The 26,656-nt window shown below is 42.2% G+C and overlaps 1 protein-coding gene across 4 annotated transcripts in view; it reads left to right on the forward strand.

Moving 5' to 3' along the window:
* Window positions 1-276: 276 nt before the first annotated feature.
* LOC147269620 (semaphorin-4B-like) overlaps window positions 277-26,656 on the forward strand; it is a 57,288-nt gene continuing 30,908 nt past the window's right edge. Inside the window, exons 1-3 of one of the 4 annotated variants that reach the window (XM_086187971.1) lie at window positions 7,878-8,079; window positions 12,236-12,380; window positions 21,724-22,153. In XM_086187971.1, coding sequence (XP_086044097.1) covers window positions 22,033-22,153 — 121 coding nt within the window. In that variant the 5' untranslated portion in view covers window positions 7,878-8,079; window positions 12,236-12,380; window positions 21,724-22,032. Of the gene's footprint in view, window positions 493-7,877; window positions 8,080-12,235; window positions 12,381-21,723; window positions 22,154-26,656 lie in introns of those variants that run through there. The other 3 variants (XM_086187979.1, XM_086187962.1, XM_086187987.1) reach the window with 3 other exon arrangements.

A 26,656-nucleotide genomic window follows, 5' to 3' on the forward strand; every position in this document is an offset into this window, starting at 1 on the left:
TTTTATACCTTCTTGATTATGTTCAGCTCATTTGTGCACAAAAGTAAAACTGCCATGACGAGACTGAAACATCGACGCTATCTTTAATCATCCTCTGGTTGGCAGCAGAAGGAAATATACACTGATGGTGATGCAGACGCACAAAACAAGGGCGCGCGCGCACACACACACACACACACACACACACACACACCTTCCCCCACCCGCAGCCCACCCCCTGCAAACCTACCATTCCCTAGTCCATGATGTAATGCTATCAGACCCCTCCTCTGCTGTCTCTCCCTCCCTCCTTCTCTCACACACTCCTCTCTCTCCCTGCATCTGCTGGATCAACTCTCACTCCCTGCACACACACACACTTACACACACACATACACACATACATGTACACACATGCACTCACACACATTTACACATACACTACCAGGGGGATTCCTCCGCCACTGCAGCCTCTGCTCACTCCACCTGGATCTGGCATTGGGGGAAAGCACGGTGAGTCCCTCCTTTCTGAGATATGACAGCAGGCGATGTGGCTCACAACAAGACAAAAGGATGAAGGGACGGGGCTTTTTGTGCAGAGAGTGGCGTAAAAACACCGGGAGGCATTGCTGCTACTGCAGCCTGGAAGGAGAGGCTCGCAGCTGAGTTTGTGCTTGGATTAATGAAGTGATGTGGTTGCTCAGTTACTACAGATAACAGTCGTCCTGGCGCTGGGTGTCGTGGCAATAGATCACATTCAGTCAGGTTCTTGGCTCATTCTGTGTGTGTCTGTGTCCTGGGAGGCTGCGCTGAGGTGCACGTGTGTAGAAATCTGCCTGTTGTTCACAAGTGTGTGTGTGTGTGTGTGTGTGTGTGTGTGTGTGTGTATGTGTGTGTGTGTGTGTGTCACTTTCCACACTGAATAAGGAGGCTCACATTCGCTTCAGGATGTTGTGCTGTGTTCACTTTGACGAACGCCAGTCACCTTGTTGTGAGATAACAGAGATGGATGTACAGCCAGAGCTTCTGATGAGGCTTTGAGAGTGAGGGTGTAGTTTGCTGTGACTCCTGCCAGCAGCACAATGAGGATATATTGGCTACAATAAAGCCCTGACAGTCTCATTATGAACATATAGATTGTTCCTGTTGTGTCACTGACAAAACAGGGTGTGTGTCCCAGTGATGCGAACTCCTGCTTGTGACATCTGGATACTTGCGATGTGTCTGCTCCTCCTCTCTTATGTGCGCTGGGCTCTTTCACTATGAGGCTCTTCAATGAGTCTAATAGGAAACGTAATTCTATTATTGCCTCAGCTTTCGCCTGCTAAATGACACATTCATGATAATGGAACCGAGGAATGAAGTCACTGGTGCATTTTTCTTCCAGGAGGTTGACCAAATTGCATTTTGTGTAGCAATGCACTGCAGCCCAACCTCTAACATCCACTGTGTTAAAATGTTAATATTTTATATGGTTGTCTGCTTCACATGTGGACACTCTCATAACTATTTCATCCAGCCGTTGTTCCATTTTATTTCACATGGAGCTGACAGACAGGATTCACTGCTGTTCCGTTTCTGTATAAATGCCTAAAATTTGTATGGAATAATATTTTACTTGTTTAATTTGACTCCTTTTGTACATTTTTTATTTGCCCACACATGGAATGCACACAAATCCAGTTGAAGCCAGTTGTTTCTTCTTTCAAGTACTCACAAATAGGTGTCTTGAGCTCAGAGAGAAGTTTTTCCCTTCTGCAATGTATCTTATATTTCATGCCAGTTACATATATTTAGCTAGAAGCTAATTGCCTACAATCCACAAAAAACAACAACAACAACAACAACAACAGTAACTCTTCAAAAATGTCCATTTATAAACTCTGGGGTACATCACCTGGTATGATCCACATCACCATTATCCAGCTGTTTACTCAGTTACAACACTTTACACTCTACACTTTAATTTGAGCCGAGAGCTACTGCAGCTATTGTTACCACTCTTGTTCACAGTACATCTGCATGTGAACTAACTACTTGCATTCATTCACGGCTGCAGCAAACAGGACATTTTGGACAGTTTTGCTGTTGTTTGGAGCTGATTGCTGTGGGCTGCCATGAGTTTCAAGCTAAATAGCCATGGTTGGCTCTTTCTCCAGCGGGAAAACATCTTTGTGAGCCCACAACACAAATTTCTTTCGCTCCTGAAAGACAAAATAGACATTTTGGGTGAAGTATCACTTTAGGAGATGTGGGAAGAGTGGTCCAGGAGCGTCAGGCTTATACGGAAGACCACTCTCATATTTAAGAAGAAAAGCAAAACAGCTTTAATTAAATAACAATGGTGAGGGAGATTTGATGTATCTGCATCCTGTTTAGCTATTTATGCTTTGGTTGCCAGAGGCAGGATTCATAAGTCAAACACACATCAAATAATATGGAAGCCAGCGCAATCCATCAGAGGCCAGCAGCTCAGTGGCAGCAAACCAAATAATATATTTTCCATCCTAGATTATCTGTATGCTGGTCTTCAATTAACCCACAAATCACTTAGTTTCATTATGCCTCACAACCAGCACATAATTAACAGTGATTGCAGCTGTAACCACACATAAAAGAAGAAAACCTAAGAAGATATTTCAGAGGTCGTCGGCTGTTTAACTCCCATACACTCTGAAATGGAGACTGATTAGGATGGCGGTTCAACCACAGTCTATCAGACCAATAAACAACTGTGTACACTGCATAGTCATTGTCTGCTCAGCCTATTTGGCTCCTTTCTGACACCTCCTGTGACGCAGGGATGTCACTGGGGTATCTACTCTGATGCCATAATAATGAGCTGGCTCCTCTGTGTTGTGGGCAGTGTTTGTGTTTTGCACCCAGGGGCTTGGGTTCAAGACCAGGGCAGAGTGGCAACACTCTGTCTTTTCTTCAGCTCCTAAACAGCTTTATGTATGGTCATACTGAGGTACTTTATTGATTTCTTGCCGCTGGAATTCCGTTATAGCTGACAACAGACACAGCGGCTCCTCACTGCCCCAAAGATCTTTAAAGGTAAGACCAAGAACTACTGTTGCTGTCATATACTGCTCTTCTGGGACCAGGACAGAGATTCTAAGCCTTCTTCCTGTGAAGTTTACAGATATTTGATGTAGCTTTGGATGTGCAACAAATTAAGGTGGACAAATTCTGAATCCTCTGAGTATCCTGATGTCAAACCTGCCAATATAACTAAAGAATTGTTGACTCAAGGTAGAACAGTGACAGACCAGCTGTGGAATCAATTTGTATCTTTAATACAAAACAAAAACAACAACTACATGCCATCTTGTGGAGGGCTGGTGTTGGCTTTCAGTCAGTTGTATTGATTTTAATGGATTACTTCCATAGACAGAATACATCACTTACTTGTTGAGTTGACTCGTCTGTAGATTCAGATCAGGCTGTTGGATGATAAAGTGAAGGTGAGCGGAAGTGTGTGTGGGTGTGTGTTGTGCCTGTAGGTGGAATTCAAACAGTTCAGTGTGCAAAACAATATGGATTCAGCCTCCTGGGCCTTTAGTGGAGGTAAAATGGCTTCTACAATATTTGTTTCTTGTGGTTGAAATCGCTTTATTTTTATTTTTTTGACCCTCTGACACTACAATTATTCCCCAAAACATTGCGAAAAACAAAAACATGATGTTATGGGCCTACAAGGAAAAGCTCCACTAAAGAGGAAATAATCCTGAATAATATGACGCTGCAGACTGATGTAGCATCAAAATATTTTCATTTTTTTACAAGGATACTTGGTATCGTACTGTGGTTCGACTGAAGAGACTAAACACTGAAGAGAAGGTAACTCACAAGGCAAAACATGTCTAATTTGTCTGCTTCTGTATGGCAACTGTGATAAAATGTCCACTTCCCCAAATCTTTCCTACTGGGTCCTTCAAGTATGAGATTACTTCTTATTTTCTAAAGCATTAAGAGCCCTCCTATTTTGCACTGCTATCCAAACAGCTGATAATAACTCAAGTCTTTTCTTGAGTGCTGTTTTTCTTTAAATTCTTCAAACCTCTAAAGAGTTGCACTCAAAATGAAGCAGGTCCAGATTGTGATTCTCTGGACTGAAATTAAAAGAAGGTATCACAAAGAAAAAAAAAAGAAAAAAAACTGACTGGATAAACCTGCCATCTGACCTTAGAAATATAATTTCTTAAACTTAATGGCTTTCTCCTACTGCTGTGCCATATTTAATGTCAAGAGTAATAAAGTAATTTGCCCTGAAAAACTCATAAAAATCAAAAGCTCATTAATTCACAGTCGGCGCCTGGAGGCTTGCTTTCCTTAGCCGCCCAACCCCCCCCCCCCCCCCCCCCCTTCCCACTGTGCAGCTGTGCAGGACCTTCACCTATGCCCTCTAACTGCACCATCCACAGCTTCAAAACCCACAAAGAAAGAGCCAGATAAAGGAAATCTATAGGTCTTGAGTAAACATATACATCAGCGTCTTCATTTAAATTGCACTGGGCGTCATCTCCAAGCGCTCACAGAACAAACTAACCACGTATAAAGCTGTATTTATCTGCTAATATCCTATCTTAGAACAAGCTTAAACTCTATTTATGTGCTTTGTGGTATTTCTATTCAATTTTACATGTCGTAGTCAAGGAGTTACTGAATTGATTCTCTTTATAGGATCATTGCTATTATGGTTTTAGCCACTGTGTAGAAGAAGAAAAAAAATTGTCCCAGATCATGCAAACAGATCTGGGAGCTGCTGAGTCATTATTGATTTATTTTGGGTATTTTTTTCAGGTAAACCAGGCCTCAAGCACCGTCAGGGCTTGTGAGGTTAAAAAGACCCCACAAGACAAGGCTGTTCATTAGTAATCACTGTGCAGTCAGACATTACGATCTGTTCTCTACGATGAGTTTTATAGAGGGTGTGTTTGCTGACGTCACTTTTATTACCGGAATACGCCTCCTTTGTTGAGCTGAGCGGAAAAAAAACATGCTGCCAGCAACATCAGCACCATCAGAACAGGAGACAATAGAGATCTTTTACACCTTAGGAAAGAATCATTGGTGCAAGAGTTACGGACGCTCAGTGCTGATACAGCCTCTAAAATGAACAAATGATTCGCTGTCACAATTATGGTTTGGTGATTTGTTTTTTGTAATAATTGTTACCACTTAAAACATCTGGAAACACTTACATTTTATTTTAGAGCCACATTAGTTACATAAGTTTACACAGGCCTTGGGAAATAGAAGTTCCTCTCCATATTTACAAGACAAGGGAGGAACTTGTCACAGATTGATTGCTGTTTGTTTTTGTTTTTTAACCAATAGCACAAGGAGACTGGGAGACCATTTACTTGGGGAAGACTAAGATATATGTTGCTGTAAGAAGAAACCACATTTCATTAAACCTTCAATGTAATTTGCACTTCTGTGGATCCAAAATATGTCACAGGTTGAGCAACAGTGGGTCAGACAAGAGGAGCGGCTCGCAAGCTAAAAATAGTACGCAGCTTTTAGTAGGTAAGTGCTGTTGGGTTTTAGCGAAATTGACAGCAGTAGAACAAAAATCGAAATAATAAACACGCCATCTGGTCCAAGAGACGGTGCTAAACATGAGGAAAATATATGGTGAGAGGTCACAGGTATCAGAGTATCTGGCAGGCGTCTCTGTCTGTGATATACGACCAGCGTCACAACAAACTGCCTCCAGATCGTTTACAGAGGAAGCAATTTGGGAAACTGGAGCGCTGCATCCATTGAATAGTCGTGAATCATCAGCGCAGAGAGACGGCTTCCTGATAGGGATGAGTGAAACGTGGGGACGTTTAGTGGGACAGTTGGAGCAGGATGAGGAGAGGATGACTCACCTGCTCTCATGGGGATAAATGGACTTTTTGATCTTGTTCAGGTTCTTATTTTCGTCGTCAGCCTTGTTCACCGAAGAATAACAACTCCCCCAGCTTGACTCTGTTTTTAGCTGTTGCTATTTAGTATTTGTTGAGTAGGTAAATCCACAAAACATTCATTAAATCTAGTGTTGGGTATTACCGGAAGAGTTGGTCACATACTTAACCCCAATAAAGGCTCCACGGGTGCCTCTGACCTTAATATGAATGGTGGCGCGTTCGCGTGCCATGACAGGGGGATGTTATTTAAGTGCAGATTAAGTGAGATGTGGTCAACAATTGAGCTTTTGTGAAATTCAACCTCCGCGACCTTAAAGTGCCTGAAGCGATTAGCAGTTCTGTTTTATTGGAGCTGTATCTCCAAACTAGATATCATGTCCTCTAAGTGTGAAAGAGTCCAGACAAACTCCGTCTTGCTCACCAGGAGGCCTCTTAGTTCTTATCAGTGATTTAAATGAGTCCACACACCTACTCAGTGTCTTGTTGTTGCATCTTCACTTTGAGGGCTCATACTTTCATCCTTTTTTTTTTTTCTTTTAAATAAAAGCTAATTTGCTCTTATATTTTCTGTAAGATGAATGAGTTCATATGTCATCACAGCCCATATTTAGAGAAATTCACAGTCTGGAGTGTCCCCCCCATCTTGCTGCAAACCATTTTCATAGGGTGGAAGATTTTAATCTTCCCAGAAGTAATCCTTGACTCAATTTGAGGGATTACCGAGGGCTCAGCTGATAAAAGGGAGCAACTTTGATCTGGCGTCTGTCTGTCATAGAAAATGACAGAGAGGAACATGCATGAAGTCAAACCGAAAGAAAGACAAGGACAGAGGCTCCTAGCACAGAATCTTCTAGAGGTTCTGGAACACTCGCCTTTGCTCAGCCTTGGCTGTCATCACACTTGTTGGTGTGAATACTCAAAATATCTGATACACTCTGTCATTGTTGCATATCAGTGGAGGCACGGAGCTGCAGATTAATTATCATTATGCATGAAGTGGTTTGTGAGATGGTGATCATTTTGGTGATCTGACTGGATGTCCTGAGCGGAGCTGGGGGGGGGGGGGGGGGCAGCGGTGGCCACCACCACCACCTCGCTTGTCTGTTGATGTGACACAGTTCATCTCTGACCAGACTTTTTGCTCCTTTCCAGGGGCAGAGAGAGATTACATGAATGGCTGAGTTTGGTCGTGTTCAAGTCTTTGCCTATGCACATAATCCCTTGTAATTCTTTTTGTGGTTGTCAGTCTTTGTTCGAAGGCTGCAGAGTCGCCCCTCGAAGAAACAGAGAGGCTCACTGATACACAGGACAACAGAGCCGGAAAAGTTTCTCTCAGGAAAGAAGGCCTGAGCCGTGGAGGCTCACGGAGAGACAAAATATGTTGTGTTCACAAGACAAATGTGGTTCCCACACTTAAATTAATTTGTGGCCACAAGATCAGACTCGGGACTACGAGATATAACATTCTTACAATATTATTTTGTGGCAACAATATGTAAATTGTACCAATTTCTCAATTTTTGACGGTGATATAACTCACTGCTACGACTTGATGAAGTAATGACTGAAATCCAACTTGGTCTGACGAAGTGATTCATTTGTGGCCCTGAGATGTGACTTGTTGCCTCATTTTGATGAATTCATAGCTGATGCTGTACAGATTAATTTGCCTGCATGCAAATTCCATGTCAGTTTTTTTTGTTTTTGGCCAGATTCTCTCATGATCTGATCAGTCAGACGCCCCCAGACCTCCTCTTCAGACCAGAAGCAGAAACAAAAGGGAAAATGGTCTCGTAGACTGCGTCTGATGTAATAAGTCCACAATATTTTGGATGGCAGTGAGGGGTTTTGTGGAGGATGTGGGGGTCGAGGCTCCTGTGCAGGTCTCAGATTGCAGGCAGAGGCAGCGCGTGCTGTGGGAGGAGCTAAAGTTTGCAGGCTTGAGAGGAGCAGCGGCGTCACTCTGCAGCGGAGAAGGCTCGTCCGCTCCGCAGTTGTACGCTGGCCGGATTTCACGTTCATGGATTCAAGCTTGAGCGCTTTTGCTGGATTTATCTGATATTCCCAGCGATCTCCGATATTTTTCAACACCAGTGAAGACTTGGACTGTGAGTGTGTGTTTGTTTTGGTTTTTGGGGTTTTTTTTTGCGCCGCAGTTTTTCATTCTCAGCTCGAGATGGTGAGTTCGAGTCTTTTCTGCCTACTCGGGGGTGTAAAGTGTGTGTGTGTGTGTGTGGGGGGGGGGGTTACCTGGCATTGACGTAGGCACATTTTTGTGCGTTTTTTTTAAATAAAACAATCTTTTTTTTTGTTTTTACGCTGGCAGAGCTTTGCTCTATTTGTGCTGTCGATATTATCTTAATATATAACCCTTCATATAGTTTGTGGGCTTTCACCTCGTTCGCATCATGGATGTGCTGTGTCATGTTGATTGAACTGAAACCTCATCGGGATTTAAAAAAAACTGAATTGAAATGCGCAGTTTTGTGGGGGAAAAAACGCCTTCTTAAGTTAGAGGATGTTTTCTATTTGCTCCCATGTGTGAAAACCTGCATCCAAGCCAAAGAAACAGCAGAGTAGTGTGAACACATGTGTGGCGGCCGAGTCCAACAGGTCTGTTAACACCATGTGGAGCCTTTTTAGAAATGATTCTGTGCAACTTTGCACTTGCTGAATGACACCTCACATGTTTCCTGTTACCTCTCTAATCGCTGCTTGGGTGCTGTAGTGGGTGTTGACATGCCTCCCACAGCAAGCTGCGTTTCCATCAAAATCCCTAGATTCTGCTGTTTGTGGTCAGTATCTGTGGAAAAAGTCTGCAAATGACCAGCGGTCCTGCTCCGTGACTGTAAATAAAACTAGTAACAATTCCTTGAAGCCCTTGTAAAGCATCTCCTGTGTTTCCCCTCCCTCTTTGAAAAAAGACACACACACACACACACACACACACATGCCCTTACAGACCCCCAGACACAATCACACACTCATTCAAACACTCAAAACAAACACACAGGCTCCACCCAGCATCACTCCACCCACAACTACAAAGGAGTGGTCAGCATGTGGAGAGGCTGTGGTGGTGGAGAGTACATGATGAGGTGAGACTCCAACCCCCAGAGAGGTTAATGATATCCCAGAGTCTCCTGGGGGACTCAGCTTGCTCCACTGATGGGAACTAGTGAGTCCCTGTGCAGCCTCTTGTTTACCACTGAGATGTGGGAAACCAGTCATCTAACTGGGATGGAGCCAGGATAGAGCAGGAATGGAGCCAGCTAGCTGCTTTGACATCAGCTTTGAGTTTGTGCAGATGAGTTAAGCACACGTCATTTTTTCTCAGCTAAGAAAATGAGTTGATTGCGTGCGTGAAATGTTCTTTTTTCCCCAAGATTTTCCTGCAGAACATTTTGCTTGTCAGTTTCAAGAATTTGAGGAACTTAAACTGTGAAAATTTACACTTCACACATGGGCCTTTAGGTCTCAAGGTTCACATTTGCATTCACTAAAAACCTGGCTGGAGCCCCGTCTGCTCTGCTGTCCCTGCGGAGCCTGTGCATAGCTTTGTCTGCCAGTTGTAAGGCTATTCATATTCAACATGACCTGCAGGGCTTGTAGGGTGCCTGTTCGGGCCCAGCAGGGGTTACGATTTTGAGCTCTGGATGCAGGGGGATGTTCCACTGAAAATACACTGTAGATGTCTTTACCTTCTGTCTGTCTTTCAAAACAAAATTCAATATAATTGGTTGCAGAAAAATCAAAGGCATAAGAAATTGTCACAATCATGAAGTGGATTCATATGCACAGCACACCTTTTTTATGCAAGTTTCTCCCGCGGACTTCTGTCAGGATGCGACTCACCACTGAGTCGTTACCGAGCACCTGGCTTTCCAGGGTTTGGTGGACTTTTGGTTCAGATTACTAATTGAAAAAGGTCCTTCAGATAAATTTCTCCCCCAAGAGTCAGTAAATCCCAGTTATACTCGATGTAATATTATAATAAAGATAATAAAACATTTTATTTATACGCGCCTTTCGGAGCTCTCAAGGTAACCATACAATAAAAGAAAATTAAAACAGGCCTGCCTGCTGAGGATGAACCTGATTTTTTGGGCTCTGAGAGGGTCTCTCATCACTCAAACATCTCTCTCACAAACTGAGCTCTTCTTCTTGATCGTGAAAGCGCGGAGCAGATTTCCCTGTCAATGAGATGAGGAACTGTAACCGTAAAATGTTTGTCATTTTTAGGCGCGATCAAAATAGTTGTCAGTTTGCTTTGTGTTGCTCAACTAATTTTCTACATTCAACCCATGAATGGCAGATTGTAAGACATTCGGTGAAACAGTGACTGTGTATTTTGTCACTGATTGAAAAGTGATGAGTCTGAGATTGAGAAGAGAACAGTTGCTGCTTGAGAAGATGGCGGTATCTACATCTGTTGGAGCACTGAAACTCGTCATTAATCCTATACGTGTGTGGGACTGTGCGTGTGTCCTTTTATAATAAAGCTGGGTGTTGACATATCACATTAAAATCACAGATTTATGGTAAATGCGGTTTATATCTCAACACCGTGGAGGTCTGACGGAGGTGTAAGTTTGTCAGAAGTGCCATGTGCATCAGTTCGAATGAGGCTTTATCTGAAGCGCCTGTCTCGAGATGGAAATTTATTATGCAACATGTTCCTCTCCAGAGACAAATTAATGTCTCGTCCATTTTCCTTCTCTTGTTTTCAGACTAATGCAGAGAAAAGATAAACTGTTACTTTGTAATGGAAAACAGACTTTCTGTGGGTCTGGAATGTGTTTCTTTGTGAATCTGCTGATCTCGCTCCAAGATCGTAGTGGGCTACGATATTTCCACGACAAATGAAACTCTTATTATTGCGCGACGTTAGTGCAAGTTGCAGGAGGTGAAAGGTTATCACATACCTAACAAGTGCAGAAGGTGTCTCATTTCAAAGACGCCTAAACAAACATCTGTGTGTTCTGTGCTACCTCTGTCTATGTGGCCCTTCCCTCTTTAATACACTCAAATCAATCCAAAATCAATGAAAGGAGACCAGATGGTGCGTCTGCTCTCCATATTATATTAAAATAGATTTTTTGATGTGGTATAAGTCTACACGCATGTATTCATGAAAGCTCTTAGTAGAAAAGACCCATATACCTAAATTGATTTAATAATATTGCAGATTATTTGTACCAGAATCCCTTTTATAGATGCTTGAATTCATCGTATTAGAGATCCCTGTCAGTGGCGTGTATCCGCTGTTATCAGCAGGCCTGTTGCCAGGAGGGGCCACTCGGTCGACTTCTTACTTCCTGTATTGGCAGCGAAGACAAAGACAGAGCCCCTACCTGACAGTAAACAAAGCTGAAGTGCTTCAGCTGTTCCTTTTGAAGATGACATGCTTACTCAGAGTAAACAGCCAACTGCCTCGCTGCAGCCTGCCAGCCTCATGACTCAGACCGAGGCCCCGTCCAGACCTGGTGTGAAGGCGTGTCCCGGGGGGCAGACGGCTCTGGTGCAGGTGTAAAGCACTGAGACTTCCATAGGTGGTCCAGGACGCATTTTATTAGCGGCTAATGTGTCCTGGGCGACATTGAAGGTCTGGGTCATCTACTGATGTCCTTTGTTTAAGCAGAAATGCACATGGATTCACAAACCAACTGCAGAATATTGATATTAGTATTATTATTGCTGATATTATCATTATTAATAATAATAAATAACATCTGATCTTTTGATCAAAGAGACTGTGAGTTGTCGAACATCTTGGCCAGTTTGGCTGCCCAGGAACACGCCGAGGAACAGACCCAGCACGCATTCTTATGATTTCTCTCCCTCTGCTTTGAATTTGCGACTAATAGACTTGTTTAAGTGTCGCTGCGCCGCTCGCTCTCACTAAAAGTCAGTCTAACTCAGCAGCTGATTGTTTCCCCACCTTTTTTTTCTATTGACTTCATAAAATAACAAATAATAAAGCAGCTGGATCATCCAAACTATGTTAAACAAAATTAAAAGTGCTGAACTGAATTGATATGTTAGGTTGTGCACATGAAGATAAACACAAAATGGATGTTTAATTTCTGCACATTTTGAACAAAGCCTCTCGGATGTGTCACTTGTAATAATTACCAACTGTAACACACCGATTAACCCCAGCGTGCATCATGTAGTGATGTAATGTGGGCGTGTCTTCGTGTAAACGTAACCATTGTTGCCTCCCACCAGTTAAAAACAACAGGGTAAGTGACGTAATGTGTTTGCAAATAGAGCGAAGGAGTGACGGTTTTGTAAAGAATTTTATTTTGTTTCGTGTTTTTTTTTTTTTGAAGAGTTTGGAGGCTTTTGTGCTCCTCCTACCTGAACACACACACAAGGAGTTGCGGTGTCCATCTTGACAAGGTGAAGCAGAGGCCAGAAACAGAATATCCTCATCTGATACGCTCTGAAATCCTATTGCCCCGCTTGTCAAATCAGGTAAAGAAATGAGTCCTCACATCGGTTTAACTACATGGATTAATGGTGCCCCCCCACACACACACACACACACACACACACTTCTACAACTTGATGTTTAAGTCATGAGATGAATAGCCGGCTATGGACAGCCAAGTCTTTGGGTTTGATGGTGTAATTAGCAGATGAACTGTGATGCTAACCCAGCATGGTCCAGACCTCACAAAGACCTCTACTATGTAATTGCATGACTATAAATCTTTGGACTCTTCCCCCGCGGCCATGCTACACAGTTTGCTCACAGGCTTGACTGACATCATCATCAACACATGAATGCAGTGCTGTACTGTGTTGCAGCCTTTGTTTTAAATTAGCATGGAGACCAGAGTGACATGGAAAAAAAACCCGGAATGCATCATCTTTGGGCAACCGTTAAATTGCATTCTGTCGAGGCGGACAGTTTTAAGCAGGTATTAAAGTTTAAAATAAAGGGACTATTTTGTGTGTCTGATGTTCCCACCCCAAATAAAAGGCTCGGATCATTCGGATTTCCTGATTTTTTTTTTCTTTTTTTTCCTTCACAAGTTGAAATAGGTCATCAGGTCAAATGTGGAGAGTGGTTTTCAACCCCGAGGCACAGCGTAAACAAAAGGAGATTCATTTATTCTACTTCCACTGAGTTTCAAGTCTAATCATAATCATTTTTGAAGTGTCATTTCCACGTAAGTGTGCAGCCCTAAAGGTTTGTATAGTTTGTGTAACAGGTTCTGTGATCAAGTGGGAAATTGTGCCTCCTATCGCTGCGTGCTGACTGACACGCACGGCTCATTATTGACGCTTTGCAAGTTTTCCAAAAACCGATCTCCCACTGTTCCCCGTCAGGCTTGAATAATTTGAGGCAAGGGCAACTCTCTATCAGAGGGAATAAGATGACCCCAACTCTCCTTTAAGCATTTATCTCCTCTGCCAGTTCTGCTTCAGTCACTCGTTTGAAAAGATTATTGCTGCGCTCTTTCCTGGCTGGCAAAGCTGAGCCGTATGTACACTAATGAAAAAGAGAGTCGGAATATTCCTCAGAGCCTGTTCAAGATGAAAGTGATGCTCTTTGCTCTTCATTTCAATGCTGTGTGTGGGGACAGATGTCACAGTGGGACGAGTCCCATCACCAACCGAAAGATGGTGCCCATCTAAGATGTAAAGTGTATGCATCTGTAATTGAGCTGTGACTATTGAGTCATGGATACGATGAGATCATGGAAACGGTACATGTCATTCACATAGATCAGGCTGCTGCTTGAGGGCGGTGCAAACTAAGGACACGTTCATTGCCCTGCATGTGTTTCTTTAATTGAAGACGACAGCTTTGAATATGTAAAATTTAAAGTTGTCCGTAGCTTGTCTGGGAGTTCAGCTGTGCAACTTTGAAAAATATCTTATTGCCATTTATTTTATATTGATTTTGCAATCGTGATATCCTGTTTGTAACATTAGAGGTAGTGCTAAATCACAAATCTCATTTACTATGAAACCCCCCATGTAGTTTATTGCACATTTTCACACTAGAAAACGTTGATGAAATGCGAATATTTGCAAAATAGCTTTTAGGTTTTTGCATTTTCATTGTTTCCTGGAAATATCTTTGTTGAATAAGATCTGATGGAGCGACTCTTTAACTCTGGTGACTGACCATCTTAAATCACCATCTTCTGACCAACATGTACATTTAAGCTTTGCTCCAAACCTATCGACAGAAACACACTCGAGTCACATTTCCTTTCTGTAAAATTCACCTTTCAAATAATAGAAACATGGCAACTACAACTAAAAGCGATGTCCTGATGGGTTGTTGGACGACTGTCCTCTTGCAGAGCCCGTTGTCCTTGGAAGCCTGACTCATCTTGGTCTTTGACCTGGCGAGTCCCCATCATAGATCCTCCAACTGTCTCAGCCAGTAGCCAGCTGCTCCCGCCCTCCGACATCAATGGCTGCTGCCTGCAGATCTCTCTTACAGAAGTGTAGATGCGGAGGTCCGTGCACTCTCTTGCCTGTAGCCAGTTCACCATATAGCAGGTCCTCAGGGATCCCTCCATCTGGCATGTGGTGCATGCTGGGTGAACAGGATCTGGACTCCAGCTGGAGCAAGGACCTCACACTAATAATACACCAGTATCCCCATTATGAGCAGATCAGGACATATTCAGATTATTGTCCCCCTCTGAAACAGGTTTACTCACATAAGGATTATCTGAACATTACTGTTTATATTATATATATACACAGTATAACTGGGAACAAGCTTTCATGTTTATATTGGATTAGTCGACCTCAGGTTATTTGACTCTATATAATAAGATGATTGTTCTGTTTGTTCTGGTGCAAATTCAGATTAAATGGCAGATGGGTTATATTTCTATATTTTAGTCAATTTTCTCGACTATCAGCGGCTCATTTTAGGGTCATGAGAAGTTGATTTTATCTTGAATAAAATCCCAGTTACATCATCCTGTTATTTGGCTGTCGGACTTCCAGTCAGTCGTCATCGTGAAGTATTTGAACGCATCAGAGACGAACGCAGCAGGAAGCATTACAGCCAGTGATCAGCGGAAAGATGATTCTATGAATAATTAACAACATGCGCAGGAAAAGTAATTCCCTCCTATCACCTCTGGGGTTTCACACACATAAACACACGTCACAAATGTTGTTGATTTAAATTCTTAAAGATGTTCATGTTATGACTCTCACTCTGTAAGAGTCCTTTTTGAGGCACAAGTATCAAACTCCATACAAGGCGGCTTGGTGTTGTTCTTTATTAAAAAATTGGTGATGTGATGTGTTTTTCAATTGGCACTGAACTTTTTGTCAGTAACTGTGGGAAGAGGAGCTAAATGTGAGTGTCTGTGGTTTACTTTACCATTGTACCATATACTTCAGATATCTGCTGTTTACTCAGCCTTTTACCCTCTGGAGGTCATCAGTTGTCCTCAAGTGCTGCTGAAGCTCTTTTCTACAACAGCGAGATTTTTCTAACTGTTGCGCACGTGTTGTCAAATTGATGATGTCGTCAGTCTGTTTTCTGAAGTTACGCTGCATTGAGCTTTCAGTGCTGCTGTAGATTTCATCTAAGAAGCAAAAGTAAATAAATAGATCAAATAAAACCCAAACAGTATCTGAGCTGTTTTTTCAGGGCCTGCATTGTGTTCGGCGGGTTATGAGTTATGACGAAGTTTCCTTTAATAAAATCTGCTGGAAGGCTTCTTTGTGACAGGATATCCTGGAGATTTGTTTCTGATAGACGCATTACGCACAAGCTCCACTACGTTCTCAAGAAAAGCAGCAGGCCATTTTAGCAGCAACGCTGTAAGGATTTTAGTCATATCTTACTGTCGACTTCCTGTTTTTAAAATTCCACAGGCCATTCGAAAGGTTGGCTGGATGGTTTACAGTTAGTCAAGACGTTAGGGTTGATATAGGGATGTTGATGAAAGCCGCCCTGCGTGACTGCCCCTCTTCAGTCAGGCAGAAGGTTAAATACAGGTCAGACTCAACTACTTAAAATTTTTCAAGCTGCGGAACAACATTAAATTAATTATCCTATGTGAACGAGTCAAAACAAGTCGAAGATATCCTGCAGATCCGCTAGCTTACATGTATCCAGGTGTGTGAAGTCCATACCTGGCTGCACGTTATCTGCTTCGCATCATCTTTATCACCGAGCTCGTTCCTCCAGACATGCTGATTCATGCTTTGACATTGAGTTGAGCCACGTGCCTCAGTGATGCTGCCTTTACTATGAGCTCCGTCAGCCAGGAAACAATTGCTGCTGCCTTGACTGCTGCAAAGTGAGGTGATAGTTTATTTTTAACCCAGTCATGATTTATTTAGAAGTCTGCTTTCTAAATGCTGTGAGTTCAGCCGAAACTCTTCTCTTTACACCTCCCCCTCGTCCCACTCCCAAGTGGATAAGATGAAATGAGATATCCCATCCCCATTTTCATGCAGAGTTGTGTCCTTCATGCAGCAACTTCCCTATTTGTATCAAAGGCTGTACTTCTACGCACTTTGATTTTGAATCTTAAATGATTTCCAACCACAAAAGCAGTTGAGGGCCTCTTCAGAATGAATCACCGTCCAACACACCTGAGGATGTTTGGCTACGCTGGGCATTTACGTCACCGATCGTGCTTTCATGTCTTTTGAAAGTCCGGTTTAGTGGAAATAACACAAGGGAACAACTTTCTAACGTCATCTTCGGCATAGCCGGTGTTAAAACCTTTACTATGTGCTCTGCCTGCTTTTCTCTTGCCGACGTGTGAAAAAGAAGATGATAACAGAGGGCATTTCTCCCACATGACAGATTGGTTTGGTATGGTGTGTCACACAGATGCATTTTCACATAAGTAATTAATAGATTTCATGCTGTATAGCCTTTATGGTTCATTAAGGAGCTAATTTCCTCCATCCTGTTGCATTTGATTTTGCACACACCTGTGAGGCCAAATTTCCCTTTCCAGAGAAATAAAGTCTTCCTTTTGAAAAACTAAAAAGCAGAACAGTAGGTTTATCTAAAATATCTGTTGGTTTTTGAACAATCCACCATTGATTTTTGAGATATTATACCTCCTCTTCCTCCTTCTCTTCCTCCCCTCCCCCTGCCACAGCCTAGCAGGCTGGTCTAAGTGTGAGTTATACTGATAGACAAAGCAAGCTCACCTACTGAGCTCTTTTTTTTCCCAACATAATGGCTCCATAAATCTCTCTGAATAGTTACTGGAACCCTAGGTGCCATGTTGTTTTTAAGGTCACACTCAGGGGGGAAAAAAACAAACATCAGCAATATTGCAAGGCAAGGAAAAGTCATTTGGCCCCACGAAAACAATCAAAGTGTCTTTATATTGTCACTGATTTGCAATTTTACAAAGGCTCCTTTAAACCTGAGAAAACCTCTTGTGGTTCTGCAGTTGAATTCGAAAGCTTTTATAATTCTCTTTCAGCATGGATGTGGATGTACTCATGATACTGTTAATGGATTGGACAGTGGCCTAATCTAGCCTCATGTCAAACTCTGTGATGGAGCTCCCATCACGGGGTCCTGCCCGGCAGCTTATTATCTCCGTTAGTGCCTCGGTCCGTGCCAGAGACTAAATGAGAGACAAGTCACTTTGTAGAGATGAGTTATTGGGAGCACAAAGCACATTTATACAAATCTAGCCAAATGGTTAGCTTCCATGCTGCTCCCTAAACTCGCTGTGACCCAGCCAAGTGTGCATCGCCCAGTGTGTCTGTCACTTCCTTTCTTCTTCTCAACAGATGCAGGTACTAATACGAAGCCTCCGGGGTGGTTCGAAAGGTTAATGAATCTGTAGCCTTAAGCAATATGGCAGCAGATTCAGCCTTCGTAGATACAAGGAGCAGCAGACCCTCTCCTAGATGAGCAGATGGGTTCCGTGGCACTGAGCATCGTGGGTCGCCCGCAACAGCTCCAGTTTAATAGAGCTCTAATCCTATAAGTCCTATAGTTGTTGCCTCTAATACATCGCTTTCTTTGGTCTCGCTCTTGCTGTCAAATATGATTTAATGCTTATTAATATTCAATTCCCTTTCATAGCCATGCTACAATGTTCTTGAGAATGGATTTGGACGCTTCATGATTAATTTGACTAAAGTGCTTGTAGATGTGACATTGTAGACCCACACACACACACACACACACACACACAAAGCTGTGCGAAAGATGTCAGTTTACTTACCCTTCATGACCTTGCTAAGCTGCAACGAATCTTCCTCTGACGTGTATCCAGCTTGTCGTCCTCAGGTGCAAACCTCAGTTATATAGACATTAAAGGCATCGCATCCATGAGTCATTGTGTATTTTGGATTCTCCAGATACCTTATGTTCCCTCAGGCTGTTGCACGGGCCTCTTCTTATCGCCTCATTCATGAATAAACATTCCCATTTTTGTTTTTTTTTAATATTTTTTTTTCAAAGCTGATCCTGCATAAATCCTGCAAGTATGATTCGGTTTAGAAAACTCTATAGTTTCTTCCATCTTCATTTTTGGAAATACCTTTTAGATATTTTGACACACTAAAATTAAATAAATGGTCAGAGTAATTCATATGAAAATGTTTGACCAAATAAATCAAGTTTTCCCACCATTCAGGTTTTTTCCACGTGAAGTAACACACAACTTGTCACCTCCTTTGTGTTTATTTGAGGTGTTTCCTGTCTTTTTGTGCTCTTAAAGCTCTGTTTTGAGACATCTCTTTATGTATTAGAACCTACAAAATATAATCACCAGGAATAGCTCCCAATAACCCCCCCCCCTCCTTTTTTCTCATTTAAGGGATACTTCACCCAAAAATGAAAAGTTTCATTGTATTGCTGAAATATCCAAAACCATGTAAGTAAATGTGACTTATTTAAAAAGACAAAAAGACCAATAAAACCATAAGTTACTGCTGGACTGAAGTAATCCAAGTTGTTCTGAGAAACTTCTTTGTCTAAACATACAGTGTCAGTTATGTTGCATGTGTCAACACAACTTGCCACTAATTGATCTCCATCGACTTCAGTCGTCTGGAAGATTCGTGCGACGCTTTTCCCTGGGGAACTCCAGCTGTGTGTTGTGGAATAAAAAAGTTCACCCAACCTTCTATCGGCTTGAGCGTGAGAAGACAACGACCGAATATCCATTTTTGGTTGACCTTTCCCTTTAAAGTTGCGATCGCATGAGAAAACGCCTGGAGGAACTACGGTGCTGCCGTACTTGTTGCTGTCTCCACAGACCCGAGAGTGGTCGGCTAGATTTAGTGGAGTATTAGGAGCCATGCATGCTGGGAGTGAACTGGAAAGCGATACAGCCATATTGGCTTACTGCTTGAGACCCAGGGGATGGATGGAGACAAGGGTGTGATGGTGAGAAACAGATGCTGAGTTGAAGGAAATAAGTGGAGGTCAATGTTTTATTCAGTAAGCTAATGTGTAACTCTGCGTGGGGCAGACGACCTTAAAATATCCTCCACCTACCTGTAACAATCCAAGTCATTATACAAGACTGACAGCTTGCCATTCAGCTTGCTGACTGTCTGCTACCAACCAGACAGTCAGCAAGCTGATAATTCTGCTTGGTGTTGGTCTGAAAGTCTGATAACAGGTAGCAGGGAGGAAGGCTTGTTGATCTTATTCCGCTGTATCTTCAGGTTCGTTTGAAGTTGAAAGAGCTGGTCTACCTGAGGGCCCTTGCTATCTCACCAGACAACCTGGGGCCACTCAGTAACCCCCCCCCCCCCCCCCCCCCCCCGCCCGGCCGTATTGCACTGTTGTTGAATTTATTAGCTACCGTAAATATTTGAATGAGGTCTTGAGGGAGCTTTTCGCATCGATGGAAGCAGAGCCGACGTGTGCTCTCCAGTGTTTACTCTCTAAACGTCACCACCTATGTGGGGACCCCCGCCCGCGGAGACAGACTGTGTGTGCAGCAAGAGTTTATTTTGAATAACTTTCATTTCATTGATTTATTATTTTGTTATTTAGACTCTCCTCTTAAGAAAATAATTGAATTTGTGGCCAAATTTGAGCTAGTAACTGGCTCTGAGTGGGGAGGAGTCCTGGTATTGTTTTGAGCAATATGTTTTTTTAACCTTGCACTGAAGGGAACTGTTATTTATATTTTACTTTGTGTCAGTTGCTAATGTGGTAGGGGGCGGGGAGTCGTGTTCTAACATTCATAATTGACATGTTTAATAAATGACAGTGCAGAATGCTTTAAGCTGTCTTGGGAAATTTTGCTCTTATGCAATTATCTCAGCGATGATTCATGTTTGTCCTCAGTGTCATGGTTATACTGGGGGTTTGTAGCTTGCACACTGACACTACATCAACTCAAGCTCAAGACTTTGCTGTATTTTTCCTCATCTGCAAGTTTATCTGGGGGCAGGGACTTGGATGACGCTTTTGAGAGATTTTAAACTGACATTCTGGACCGTTTTCTTACTGCTTGTATGTACATGTAATCATTTGAAAAAGGCAAAAACCACCTCAAGTGAGCCCTTAAAGTATTTTTGTTAAATGTGTAGTTTTTTTAAATTATTTTGCTGTGTTGTCAACCTTTTCTAATGTGATGCTTGCTCAAATTAACCTCAAAATATGTTGATGGAAACACGCCCATGGAGTCGCATGTTAATGGGCAACTGTTTGCAAAAAGAAATAGTCAGTCAAATTTAAAAGCTCTTAATTTATCAATATTTTGTTGACCCACTCTTTCTTAGTGCAAAGGTAAAAAACAACAACATTTTGAACGCGTGTTTATGTGTTTCATGCTTTTATTAAAAAAGCCATCATCTAGAGAAAACAGTAATAAATCTCCACGTATATCTGCATAACTGTAACTTTATCTGAGCAGTCAGACTGAAGCCAGTGAAATTCAGAAAGCAGATGTGTTCATTGCGCCTCTTTGAGACAAATTAAAGAGTTGTCTCAGGAGTTGCTGCTCTTTCATTTATTTCTCCACATAGCCACAAAATTAGAGCCAAGTTCCCATATTATCTTGATCTCTCACCGATTGTTGATGACAGTGTAATTAACTACAGGGTTTAAAAGAAATCAAACAAACGTTTAATCTCGCAGGAAAACTTGGTGGGCATCAATGCAAAAAGAGCAAATTGGACATTCACTTCAACTTAAAAGTTGGGTGAAGCTCTCGTAGCTTTCACGTGTGTGTTGGTGCCAGCTGGTTGGTGGTCTCAAAGGCCTCTTTAGTTGGGTCTTTGGAAGTGCGGTGAGGGAGTAAAGAGAAGAAGCATAAATATGGGCCCAAGAAATCAGTGTTAATTTTTTCCAGATCCTGTTTTGCTTTTTTCATGCAATTTCTTATGATTTAAGAACATTGAATCATCAGACTGAAAGGAGTATATAATTGTGTGGTAGATACCGCAGTAAATAAATAAATAAAAAACTATTTAATAAGAAAGTACTCAAAGTCGAATCCCACATTGACTGAAACTGAAGTATATCAATAAATGCAACAAATGTTTTCAGAGGTTGTTCGTTTTAGTGGTCGCGGCCTCACCTGATAGACACGTAGAGAGAGAGAGAGAGAGAGAGAGAGAATCGTTGTTGACGATTCCGCTGTTTATGCTCAAGATTAATAAACAGAATCTCCTGAAATCATATTTTTATGTTCCTGCACCACCATCAAGAGTGAACTTCAGCCAAATGGATCCGCCCTTTTTGCATTTGTACTCCTAACGTAACAAGTTGGACATGGATCTGTTGATCTGGCTTGTGTTTCATCTTTATTTTAATGTTTACATGCTCTTGGCTCAGACATAAAGAAAGCGTCTCTCTCTGCTCTCTCCACAGATCCAAAATGACTTACTAAATGACCGTCGGTTGGCGCTTAGTGCTGATCCATCCACGAGCATCATGAGTAGATAAAGAGAAGCAGCCTTTAATCCAGAAAGGATTCCTCCTGTCTGTGTGAAGAGTCTCCTCACGGTGTGGGACGGCCTCTGGAACGACAAGAAACAAGTCAAGGACACGTTCACCCCCCTCAGCCTGCAGGAAGATGGGAATGAGAAAATAAAGCTCAGCGGTGTCGAGAGGAGCTTAATGAATTCTGGGGAATCTTAAAACAAACACGGTTGATTTGTGTGAGAGGATCAGACGGCCATGTGGACATCAGTTGCAATCATGCACCATCTCCTGGCTGCTGCCCTCCTATTGGCCAGCTGCCTCCAGTCAATGATGACCACGGCGGAGGATGTCACGCCGCGCATCAGCTTCCCCTATAGTAAGTAGAAATGACCATGCACGTTTGTACAGTCGCCATCATTCAAACTATTGTCAAAAACATTTCATTCCAATACTATCAAGCTTTTCTAAAAAAATGATTTACAACAGCAGTGACACAGTCAAAGAAGCTTTTTACATCTCCAAGGTCGACTCATCCTGGTTACATGCTTGATAGGGAAGGCTGATAAATGACTAGGGGTGTTTAGTGCCTTTGCTACGGTGATATGACATCATTAGATCCGGCTCTGGTTGGTTGATTTCCAAAAATCAAATCCATTGTTCCATAATCTGAATTCTGTCATCTAAATTCAATCAAAGTCATCCACAGATTTTTGAGTTATCCAACTTGCAGACAGACCAATGCTGGTGATCACATGACCTTGTTTTCAGTGTAGTTCATGAAAAAAAAAAAACATGGTTTACGAAAGCGATTATTCTCTATGTTAAATGGATCTGTTAGCCAGGTAGTTTTTGTGTAATCCTGCTAACAGACAATCTAACTGCACTCAAAACATGAATTCCACCAAAAAATGAAAGTAGTGGCTAAAGAGCCAACATGCTAATAAGTGGCATTAGTCTCAAGTTTCATCTCGATCTCATTCAACATTGATGCTTTTCAGCAGGCTACACCAAAGACAGAAGTTTGATATCAAAGTCTGCAGTCAGTAAGAAAATAATGAGACGAACTGATAAACAACCTGTTATGTTGTGTTTCACCCTAATGAAGGGAAGGTATCTGCAGTGGTATCCGTCTCCTCTCGTGGTGGCAGCTAACCACATCCTCAAAAGATAACTTCTGTGTTTCCAGGGTCCTAGTTTCTCAGGGTCCCAGATTTTTATGGGAACTTTGGGATATAAATATGCTCTTCCAGCCCAAAACTTCCACCTGAGGTACCTGAACAAAGATGCCAGGTTCTCACCTCTATTAAACTCTGAAAATGCTAACTTCCTGATTGGTCTACAAAATTATATCCTCTGTAGTATAACTGGAACAAATCTCTCTAAAGTACTTGAAGAACACTACTTTTTAGAGCGAGTTCGAATGTTCATGGCTGCTCAGGATCCATCCTCTGAGTGACAACAATTCTTATCTGAGATTGTTCTATTTTAGTTTCGTTCTACAGTCAAAAGCCTTTTGTCTTGTAACTTCATAAGTGAAACATGAACAATACCATCAGTATGAAATTTTAACTAATCTAACCAGTGCAGAACTGTTTGACAGAACAGTCATTTTCACACCAAATGACATTATCAGGGCTGATATTCAACCAACCCAGCAAAGACATCTGCAGTAAATGTGAGGCAGCCTCTGCAACAGTGTGTTCAGAGACGATCGGAAGCCTGTAAGTGCCTGTGGGCCTGCATGCACGCATGCAACTCGCCGGAGCCGGCACACATCTCAGAAATACACACAATTATAACTATGTTCCCCGAGGGCAGTTTGCAGGTTAGATGTCACACCGTGTGACTCCTCAGAGCTATTAGCAAATAAAGTGAAAACAATTAGAGCTTTAAAGTCTTTAGACCCTCGAAAGAGTCCACAATTTATCTTGCAGATACACCTAATGTCTCTTCCGGCGAGTTCACTGATTGAATGGAAGTGCTTTTTTATGCACCTGACTTTATCATTGCATGTAATTACTCCACTCACACACGACAGCGTTCTCATTACTGTGGATTAAACTTTCATAATTTAAAAACACTGCGCTGTTTTTCACTTTTTGTTCAGCTGACAGCTTTTGCTAATAGACTGATACATTATGGAAGCTTATGACAAATGAGGAGAGGAGAATTAAGGTAGCTGCTTGGTTGCAGCTCACAGGGGATGTTTCACTAACCATCTTGTGTTGCAGCTGTTGTCAAAGGACAGTTGGTTCTCCTCCTGTCCGTATGTCTGTTTTTGTAAAGCTGCTCATACAGGCAAGTACATGGATCCAGCTGAAGTAGCTTGCAGGGAGGTGAAGAGGTGACCTGTCTGAATTTGAAGTTCCTCGCACTGAAAACCACAATCTGATGCCTGTCCTCTTCACTTCTGAGCCTATACAGCGAGGCATTACGGCATTGTTCACCTCTCAAAACGGCATAACCCAAGAACAACCTTTTCACATACTTGAGCCATTCAATTTGTTTCTCAAATGGATCACGTCGGCCAATGGCTGGTTCCCAGCAAGCAGGTGGCAATTTTTTTTTCCTCCCACCTTCACTTTCCTCCACTCGGCATTCATACTCTTAATTTCATGGATTCAGCGGTTGGTGATTGAGATTCTCTCAACTGGAGAACTTAAGTAGAATGAAAGACGACGTGCTTTTCATTTGATAACATGGTGTGGAAACTTGTATTTGAGTGTCACCAACACTGCTTGTAAGCTATTCATTAGCAGTGCAGCTTTAAGGAAGCAGGAGATGACATGCTAAACATTTTGTAAATAACTAAAGCTCAGTTCAACTATTGAAACAAATCGTGTAAAACAGGTTGTAGTCTGAATTCTCTCTACGAAAAGGGGTGCAGGAGCTGTTTTATAGAGAAAGGACCCTTCCCTCAAAATGGCCCTTTTTCCAGGAAAGGCATCTCTTTTCTTTTTGTCCTTCTTCCATCTCCCTTCGCTCTTTCCTTCTCTCCTAATGAGCAGGCTAATCTCTTATGTGTAGTGAGTGGAGTTTTTTGTGGTTGCTGCAGTGAGAGAGCACGTCTGTTTTTCATTACCGAGAGGCAGCACAAAGGATCACGGGACATGAAGCAGTAAGCATCGGTTAGGCATGCTGCATGGATCACTGTTAGCTATCAGAAACATCTCAGGCAGGATGTTACTGTCTTTCTCCAGAGATACACACACAAGAAGATTTATTTTTCACTTGGAACAAGAAGGCCTAATTCAAGTTTTGAACTCAGAATAGTTTACATTAATGAGCAGGTTTGGGCTTTTGGAAGTTTTTAACTGTAGTTCATGAACTGTATGCTGGATTGTTTTTCACCCTGCTGCCGTCAATCTGATTTCTTGCAAGTAATTTTTTTCATATAAGGCCCTTTGCACACTGGATGTGACAAGTCGTAGATGTTCGATGCACAATTTTATTTAATTAGATGACTTTTTTTTTTTTTTTGTTCTACTTCTGGTTCTCTCTTGTTTCACTTGATGATAATTTCAGAGTCCCAGTCCTCTTCGTGACTGTTGTCATATAAGACAGCGTGTTAGGTAACCATCCCCTCATCTTGATGGCTTTTTTCCTGCATGCTCTTCCATTGTGATTTCAATTAAAGATAAACATTTGCAATTGAAAATGAGACCGTACCCGTAGCAGGTCAGCATGCCACAGTGCAGAGAGACTCAGTGGAACCCTTTGATCGGTCAGGTGACCATTTTTATGTGTGCTATCAAGCAAAAACAAGATTCTTGATGTGTAAAGACAAATATAAACCTGATGTAATGACCTGTCTGTAATGACCTACTAGGCTGAGCATTTCTCCACATCACAAATGAACAGGTTAGCTGTTAAAAATGTGTTTTTTGGAGGTTATGTTCCTGACTATTTCTTCGCAGCGTGCACCATCTTGTAGAATGGAGGGAGTTCAGCTCATGAGCACTGGTTTAAGGGTTGATCTAATCTGCAATGCTGTAGAGTCGGACACAGCCACTTACACCTTCACTCTCACCTAAAATAATCAGATGAATAAAGTCTGATATTAAACCGACCAGTACTAAAGAGCTGGAAATCTTTTCATCAAACGTACTGTAGTCAATGTCAAGCCTTTAACTCGAATATGAAAGTAATTTTAGTTAAGTAATAAGTTGTGATCAGTAAATCGTATGTATTTGTAACTCTAGTAATATCTGGAGCGAACCGCACAGCTCGACATCAGCCGGAGCGAACCGCACAGCTCGACATCAGCCGGAGCGAACCGCACAGCTCGACAACAGCCGGAGCTCTGCCCTCTTCTTGCAATCTGCAGTTCAACTCATATTAGGATCATATCAGCGATTTAATGTTATAGCCTTTGATATTCTTGAACCGATTTAATCAATATTTAAGTCAACGTTAACATCATAGTTGTTATTATAGGATTCCTCCTTTAGGGACACGTGTCAGCTTTGCGCCATATTGGGAGTAATTTTGCTTTTAATCAGAAATTTAATTGCTGCTGTTGTTTAATGATTGTTGACGTGACATGTACAAAGATAAAAATCGGAACTATCAAAGCCGCAGCATCACACACTCTGTTAGAGGTTTGTAATGGTGTGGATCTTTGTAAGAAGAGAGGGAACATTTTCTCACAAGCTGCTAGTGCCAGAGAGGGCCCATTACAATCGATGCCCTCTTAAACAGAACAGCCAAACCATCGAGCGCGCTGTGTATGCTCAGTGTACACTGTGTCCTTTCCCGCTTATGTTTGGTTTATGTTCGGCGAATATTGTGCGCTTTCTCTCATGCATGCTAATCCAATGACCTTGGCAGTGTGTGGATCGCAGTGCAGAGACCGAAGAGAGGCAGCGAGAGGGGGGTC

The sequence above is a fragment of the Aulostomus chinensis genome, chromosome 2, assembly GCF_037954235.1.
Source record: "Aulostomus chinensis isolate RoL2024-O1b breed Wild chromosome 2, RoL_Achi_v1.0, whole genome shotgun sequence".
Lineage (NCBI taxonomy): Eukaryota > Metazoa > Chordata > Actinopteri > Syngnathiformes > Aulostomidae > Aulostomus > Aulostomus chinensis.